Source organism: Vigna umbellata, chromosome 7 (assembly GCF_029865625.1).
Source record: "Vigna umbellata cultivar VRB3 chromosome 7, Vumbellata_1.0, whole genome shotgun sequence".
In the NCBI taxonomy this organism is placed as follows: domain Eukaryota; kingdom Viridiplantae; phylum Streptophyta; class Magnoliopsida; order Fabales; family Fabaceae; genus Vigna; species Vigna umbellata.
This window is the reverse complement of record NC_142171.1, coordinates 24,161,399-24,169,814: the sequence shown is the minus strand read 5'-3', so window position 1 is coordinate 24,169,814 and position 8,416 is coordinate 24,161,399. Positions and strand designations below refer to the sequence as shown.

The following is an 8,416-nucleotide window of genomic DNA, read 5'->3' as shown; positions in this document are numbered from 1 at the left end:
AAAATGTGTTTAAAAGTTATGAAATATATAATTTAAACTGCTATCCCGTAAATAGTTTTCGTATTCATCCATCAGTACATGGTAAATTCGTAGGTTTTCTTCTAAGTTAGAAAGAAAAGAAGAAATACCATAATTAAACTTCAACGGTCGCTTAATTCAAAACTTTCCAACGGTCACCAAAAGTCAAATTTGAAGACACATTCCCACCATTTTCACTACGGTTAGAAGCACTCTGAAACTTTCTTTTTGCCACGAGCCAGCTCTTCTCTCTCTAGAAATTCCTTCTTGATTGCCAAGACTCCATCTTTCACATGGATCCGATTCAATCGAACGATATTCAGGAATACCCAGAAACCCTAATCTCAGAGCCCAGCGATTCTCTAATGCAAGATGCCAACGGGTCCGTGTTCGATTCGATGGTTTGCGACTCTACCTCAAGGCTCATCGCAACTGGGTTTACCAAAAAAACAGGTTAGAATATCTCAAATTCAGAAGTTGGGTTTTGTGGTTTTCAGGACTGAGACAAGAAATGAAAAAGATATACTAGAAAAGGTTCCGCTTTCTTTATAAGTTGAAATTTAGTGATTCTAACTTTTCCTCTTCCTGATTACGCTCAAGCAACCCTTTCAGCCGCATTTCAAACTCGTTCGGTTAATTTTCTTCAGTTATATAACTGTTTTGATGGCAATTATATTTTGAAGTGTTAATTGAGGCTTTAGAATTTTGGATAAGGGTTTGGTGAATTGTAATTGTGATTAGCTCGGAAGTGTAGTTCAAATATGATTGCTCGGGTAATTTTGATAAACCTTTTGAATTTTCTGTGAAGTTTACGAACAATGCAAAGGACTGTGTTTTGAGTATCGAGAGAAGAGTCTTATGTTTTTTTAATTGGGGCTTTAGAATTTTGGATGAGGGTTAGGTGAATTGTAATTGTGGTTTGCTCGGAAGTGTAGTTCTAATATGAATACACGGTTAATTTTGACAAAAACCTTTTGAATTTTCAGTGAAGTTTATGGGAAAATGCAAAGGACTGTGTTTTAAGTATAGAGAGAAGAGTCAAGGTTTATGTTTGTTTGTTTGTTTTTAATTGGGGCTTTAGAATTTTGGATGTGGGTTAGGTGAATTGTAATTGTGGGTAGCTCGGAAGCGTGGTTCTAAATTATTATACGGGTAATTTTGACAAAACTTTTTGAATTTTCTGTGAAGTTTATGGAACAATGCAAAGGACTGTGTTCAGTATCGATAGAAGAGTTAAGGTTTATGCTTTTGTAGATCGAATGTGTAATTTTAATATTATGTCGTTTTGAAGCAGAAGAGGAATGTTTCATGTTTGTAAATGCTGGAGGGGATGCTTTTAGTGAAGCAGCTGGTGGAATAACGTTCCTGGGCGACACCTATTTTGATGGTGGCAACGTTATGCGGACCAACGAGCGAATAGTGGAGGGTGGAGACTACCCATTTATCTATCAATCAGCTCGGTTGGGAAGCTTTTGTTATAGGTTTGAAAATATTCCTCCTGGGGAATATGTTGTTGATCTTCATTTTGTGGAGATCATTAACATAAATGGGCCAAAAGGGATGAGGGTGTTCAATGTATACATCCAAGATGAAAAGGCAAGCTTTTCTGGACAAGCTAGAATGCTTCATTTAGATTTGACAAATCTGTACAAGTAAAGGCTTCAACTTTTTTTTTATCAAATAAAATGGCAGGTTCTGTCTGAATTGGACATCTACGCAATTGTTGGAGCCAATAAGCCTCTACAGTTGGTTGATTCAAGTGTATCTGTTAAGGATGATGGGGTGATTCTAATAAGATTTGAAGGTATATCTGGAAGCCCAGTCGTAAGTGGAATTTGCATTAGGAGAGCAACGAAGGCCTCAGGTACTGTATTTATGTTTAGGGTATTTCTGTTTACTATGTTTGAATGATTAACCGTTGGTGTATATGTTACTCAGCAATTTCTGTCTTTTCTAATTTTTTCAATCAGTTCAACAAGTGACAAGTGATCACATTGAATGTAGCCACTGTGCTGCCCATATTGAAATTCCTTCATCACAGGTTAGAGGTGCAACCTAGTTGATAAAAGTGGCAGTTTGAAGTGCAAAGTATCACTGACTTACAACATATTGCTTTTCCTGCTTTTCATCGGAGTGTTTCAGATGAAACTTATGCAGGCAAAGTCTATCGCAAAGTATGAGAGTAAGATAAAGGAGCTCACAATGCAATGTGATCTTAAGGCAAAAGAATGCTATGAGGCATGGATGTCGTTAACTGTGACAAATGAGCAATTGGAGACAGTCCAGATGGAACTTGACAAAGTGACAATTAAGTCACATACTACTGGTAAGTTTGCAGGGTTTTCCATTCGATGGCACGGAAATTAGAGTCTCAAAAAAATCTTAACTCTAACTCGTTTATGAGATTTTACATGGTCATAGTTTGTAAAAGGTTTCTAATTTTATTGCCAATTTCATCGTCAGATCAAACTGTGGAGAAACAAGCTGAAAGCCTGAGGAATATTTCTAATATGTATGAGCTTGATAAGAAGAAATGGGCAGATGCAATTTGCAGTTTACAAGAAAGGATAAAGGTAAATGATGGAAACTCAGGAAGAATTTATGTTCAAAGTTATTATCAATATTAATTTTGTATGATTCTCATAATTATATGTTACGCTAAATTTTTTTTGCAGTTGATGAAAAGTGATTATTTAAAACTTTCCTTTGAAGCGCATGAATGTGTTGATTCGATTCCTGAATTAAATAAGATGGTTTTTGCAGTTCAGGAATTGGGTATGTTTTAGTTTATATTATGTGGTTTCCATTTTTCTTAAGGGAGAGTTGCACTTTTGAAATAGTATGTATCACTTCTAGGACTAAAATTTTCTTTCTGCAGTCAAACAGTGTGAAGATCTAAAAGTGAAGTACAACGAAGAGATGACAAAGAGAAAGAAACTCTTCAACGAAGTTCAAGAGGCTAAAGGTATGTTCTCATGCCATGTTTGGATTCTGTTCTGATCTAAAGAGAAGTAAGTCAAAGGCTCTAATCCAATTCTGTTATGGTTCATAGGGAACATTCGGGTTTTCTGCCGATGCCGTCCATTGAATAAGGCTGAAATCTCAGCTGGATACAATACGGTTGTGGATTTTGATGCAGCAAAGGATGGATCCCTTGGAATTTTGACAAGTGGCTCCGTCAAAAAATCATTCAGATTTGACAGAGTTTATACACCAAAAGATGATCAAGGTATCCGAAAAGTGTAGTGTAACACAGTTACTGATTTGAATTTCATTGCTCTAAATTCTTATTATCTAACATGATTGGAGTTTTTCTAAACGACAGTGTTTTCTTTGTTTTAACAGTTGATGTTTTTGCTGATGCATCATCAATGGTAATCTCTGTACTAGATGGCTACAATGTTTGCATCTTTGCTTACGGGCAAACCGGAACAGGGAAAACCTTCACCATGGAAGGAACACAGCAGAACAGAGGAGTAAATTACAGGACTCTTGAGCACTTGTTTAAAGTTAGTAAGGAAAGGAGTGAAACTTTTTCATATGACATATCTGTTAGTGTTCTTGAGGTTTACAACGAACAAATCAGAGACTTATTGGCTAGTGGGCAAACATCAAAAAGGTAAATTTGGTAAGCTTGTCATTTGTACCATCTGTGAGGTAGTTTGAATATATGAGTTTTCAAGAAGGCTAAAATATGCAATATCTAGTCTAAGCAGGAAACTGAAGTAGCTAGAATGACTTATCTTGAAATGGTTATCAGATTGGAGATAAAACAAGCTTCTGAAGGATTTCATCATGTTCCTGGTGTAGTAGAAGCCAAAATTGATAGCATAAATGAAGTGTGGAGTGTATTGCAGACCGGAAATAATGCTAGAGCAGTTGGAAGTAACAACGTTAATGAGCATAGCAGTCGATCTCATTGGTACCAAGATCTTGTAGTTCTTTTGTTACGCTATTGGTTTTTTTTTCCCCCTATAACCTCTGCATCAATATGACTTCTTTTTTTGTGTATTCCAGCATGCTATGTATAACAGTAAAGGCTAAAAACTTGTTGAATGGAGACTGTACCAAGAGCAAGCTTTGGCTCGTGGATTTGGCAGGTAGTGAGAGACTTGCAAAGACTGATGCTCAAGGGGAACGACTTAAGGAAGCACAAAATATTAATCGATCTCTTTCTGCTCTTGGAGATGTAATATCTGCTTTGGCAGCTAAAAGTAGTCACATTCCATATAGGTATATTTTCATCCCTTTTCTCCTTTCCCATCTTAATATGTAAATATAAGTTTCGGTGATGCTATTTCCTTCTGGTGGTTTTAGGAACTCTAAACTAACACATTTACTTCAAGACTCACTAGGTACGTCAGTCACTTTAACTTCATATTTCTTGTGAGCGTTTTAAGGGCAAGAAAGATGCTGTTTCTGAGAAATTGGTAGTAACATTCCTTGATTGTTTGTTGTAAAACATTGCAGGAGGTGACTCCAAAACTCTGATGTTTGTACAAATAAGTCCATCAGACCAGGACGTAGGTGAGACCCTGAGCTCGCTTAATTTTGCAACTAGAGTGAGGGGTGTTGAGTTAGGCCCTGTTAAGAGGCAAATTGATACAAGTGAACTTCAAAAGTTGAAAGCAATGGTAGGCTTGCTCATCCTCACTGGAACACACTAAAATTTATTTCTCTTTCACCAAGTTCTATAATTTGTTAATGTTTTACTTTTACACTTTGGCATATTAGCTCGAAAAAGCACGGAGTGATTGCAGAATTAAAGATGATTCTATGCGAAAACTTGAGGAAAATTTGCAAAGCTTGGAGAGTAAGGCCAAAGGCAAGGACCAGATTTACAAAAATTTACAAGAAAAGATTAAAGAACTTGAAGGACAGATTGAGTTGAAGAAAGCCATGCAAAGTGAATCAGAGAAACAAGTCTCTCAATTATCTGACAAATTGAAAGGGAAAGAAGAAACCTGCAGTTCTCTCCAACAAAAGGTTGCTTGATGTTGTTAGACATTGCAATTTGACTTTTTTGTTGCTCATCTACACATTGTTTTAGCAAGGGATCTCCTACTTTCGAATGAAGCTGACACCAACATTCATATCGATGAGCAGTAACTCGGCTTCATAAACATACCACACAAACAGTGTGCTTTGTTCGAATGTGTTATTAAATAAAATTAAATGTTTGGTTTTTCTGTCGCTTCATTTCTAACAAGGCATTTGTCTCTACTGAAGGTGAGAGAGCTAGAGAAAAGGATGAAAGAACAACTGCAGTCAGAGTCAGCAAGTTTTCAACAGAAGGTTCGTCCGTTATTTTTTCTTGGCATTAACATGCGTTATATTGATAAAAAGGTTTTAACATTCTTTTTCGTCTCAATCGCTGAATCGGTTTTATTTGTAAGCGCAGGTTTGGGATCTAGAGAAAAGGCTGAAAGATCAGATGCAAGAGTCTGACTCTGAATCTGCCATTTTGAAAGATAAGGTTGCCAATAACTAGAATTGTTTGTACAATGAGATTTTCTGCGTACTATGATAATGAATATTTCATGAACCCTCCTTTGATGTTGCTTCATTCATATTATTCAGATAAAGGAGCTTGAGAGGAAACTGAAAGAGCAGGAGAAGAGCTCAATGTCCATGCTTCATCAACAGGTACTAATCTCAAAATGCTGTTTAATCAGACTCATTTAAGACAATGTATATACTAATTAATACTTGTTTTACAAATAGCTTTAGAAATGTTCTTTTCATCATTTCTCTCTGTTCATTTTCTTGTTCATTTTCATCATTCCCTTGACCACCGTACCTGACAGATGAAGCAACTAGAGGACAGATACAGAGAGCGAGAGCAACAGTGGCAACAAACACAAAGTTATGTGGATGCAGTAAGGGCCACACCAGATATAGGTAAAAGCTTCATGAATGAAGAATGCTCAAGCGAGATTGAGGCCGGCATTTTAAGGTGTTCAGACTCAGTAAACCGCCAGGCAAGCCAAGGTTCTTCTTTGTTCAAAGGGAGTGATTCTACTAATAATAAGATAAGAAGCAGAACAAGAGAGTTCAGAAGCAATGATGAAAACAACTTTGTCATGTCTTCATTGCACGATAGAAGAGTCATAAGGAAATCTGATCCACCCAAAATAATGAGGAGTGTAAGGCCAACACCAAGACCAGCCACTGCTAATCAAGCTCCAGTTTCTCACAAGAGAACTAGTACAAGCAGAGATCAGGTTCAAGGAATAAGAGAGAGGGAAAGTAAGAAGAAAATTTGGTCAAGATAGTAGATCAGATCAAACTTTCAAAAGGGGCTGCTCGCTCCTGATCATATTGAAATACTGTGTGTATTTTTATTTTTATCATATAGAATTCATATATTTGTGCTGCAAATCCAGTTTTCTGTTTAGGATACAATGTAGGAAATCATTGCTATAATATTTTAACCCAAATGAATTTATTCGTGGAAAGTTACACTCATTCTTTTCTTTAAATTACAATTATTTTTAAGGGTTAATAGACACTTCACTTGTACATTTTCTTTATAACACATATTTCTTCTCTACGTGTGACTAGAATGTTGGAATTCTTTTCCAATTGGTTGTTTCCAATTTTTTAATGAAAATTTTCATTACTCTGAGAGTGACTTGTGGGATATGTGTTTGCTTGATAATAAGATATCAAAATGGATTTAAACTCGTGACATAAGTTTAGTACAATTCAAGTTTGGTAAAGTTTGAAAAAATTTAATTTTATTAAATATAGGTTAAACTGAATCTAATTTAATTAATCTATGGGTTAAACACAAGACAGTGACCACCTCACCACATATAGAATTTAATAATTTAAAAAATAAAAGTTTCATCCATTAGCGAGGGTCTCACTCACCTCTCTCTGAATTTTTTTAAAATTAATTTTCTCTTAAGAAGGGCATAATCCTATCTTTATATATTTTTTAAAATTAGTTTTAGATCTGTGAAGATATAACCCTCTTAATCTATTTTATTTTTAAAATAATTCTCTACTTTAGAAATTAAGATAAACATTAATTTTCTCTTACCGTGGGTTTTGACCCCTTTTATATTATTTTTTGGGTTAGTTTTACCTCTATATATTATTCTTTAAAAATGATATTCTACGTTAGCAATTTTTTTTAGTTTTTTTAAATTAAATACTTTTAAATGGATATTTACTAAATGGATATTTACTATAAGATATAACAATTTAAAAAACAAATCATCCATTACCAAAATATAATCATTTAAGTACATATTTATGTCCTTATTTTAGTTTTAATATTAAATTTTAAATTAAATTTTTGTGTTTAAAAGATTAATTTAAATATAATTTATAATAGAGTTTTGTGAAATAAAAATGTTTTAAAAAATATTTTTAGTTGTATAAATTATTTTTAGATATTTTAGCGTTTGTTTATATAATTGAAATTAAGTTAAAATCGTTTAAGGTTTGAAAATAAATTAATAAAAATTACAAAACACTTTCAGAATAAAGTCGAAATCAATAATTTTTGAAAAAAATTGTCTTACAACCCTTATATTACTTATACACTGACATTTTTCAAATGAATCACATAATCTACACACTTTTATTTTTCTATTTTTGTCCCTTCTTTTCACTCTTAAAATTAGTTTAACCAAATCATGCCATGTGGCAGTCTTCATTTTAAACATCTATTCAACCACATGCATGTGACAACATCCTATCACACAAAAACCAAATCAATTAAATGCTGCCATGTCATTATCTTCAACCTAGCATCTCCTTTCACCATCCAACAGAACCAGTTTCACCTTTAGCAACCTTGCCGGACAGCGATGCAACAAGCCAACCTCCATGCATCAACATCGTCAGCCTCACCAGAACGCAACCCACCACCACAAACCAAATCTACGAGCCTGCAATGAGAAATGAAACGAATGCAAAGCGACCTCCATTCCAACAAAACCCCAAATGGAAGAAGCCATTGCACCACCATAGAAGCGAAGCGACCACCGTTAACCACCACGAGCAGTCCATGTAGCCACGCTGAACACAATGCACAACCACCCAACAATAGAAACCCTATTGTAGGAAGATAAAATTCCACATGGTAACCCCTCATTGGACAATCAAAGAGTCAAACAGTCAACTGAAAATACTGAAAACTAATCAAACAAGAGGGGCTAAAGTATAAATATTGATATTTATTGGATTTTTTTTGTAATTTTAGATCGTGTGAATGCAAGGACTGAATTGGAAATTAGGAAAAATTTAAATGTTGATAATTTATTTGATATTTTATAAAATAATTAATTTAATTATATATGAAATCATCAATAGAATATACTCCCAAATGTTTTTAAAAATTGATTAAATAGGTTAATTATTGAGAAGATATTTACGTTACTAC

At 34.5% G+C, this 8,416-nt stretch overlaps 1 protein-coding gene across 1 annotated transcript; it reads left to right on the top strand.

Annotated features, from left to right (window-relative positions):
• The first annotated feature begins 208 nt into the window (after positions 1 to 208).
• LOC124845785 (kinesin-like protein KIN-14R) lies at positions 209 to 6,486 on the top strand. The gene is made up of 19 exons (XM_088095505.1): positions 209 to 471; positions 1,313 to 1,614; positions 1,711 to 1,882; positions 1,989 to 2,059; positions 2,161 to 2,344; positions 2,482 to 2,591; positions 2,694 to 2,793; positions 2,897 to 2,983; positions 3,071 to 3,247; positions 3,364 to 3,637; positions 3,779 to 3,940; positions 4,036 to 4,251; positions 4,336 to 4,373; positions 4,489 to 4,652; positions 4,753 to 5,004; positions 5,248 to 5,313; positions 5,420 to 5,494; positions 5,599 to 5,664; positions 5,826 to 6,486. The coding sequence occupies exons 1-19, from the start codon at positions 312 to 314 to the stop codon at positions 6,291 to 6,293; spliced, it is 3,144 nt and encodes a 1,047-aa protein (XP_087951631.1). The 5' UTR covers positions 209 to 311; the 3' UTR covers positions 6,294 to 6,486.
• Positions 6,487 to 8,416: the final 1,930 nt, after the last annotated feature.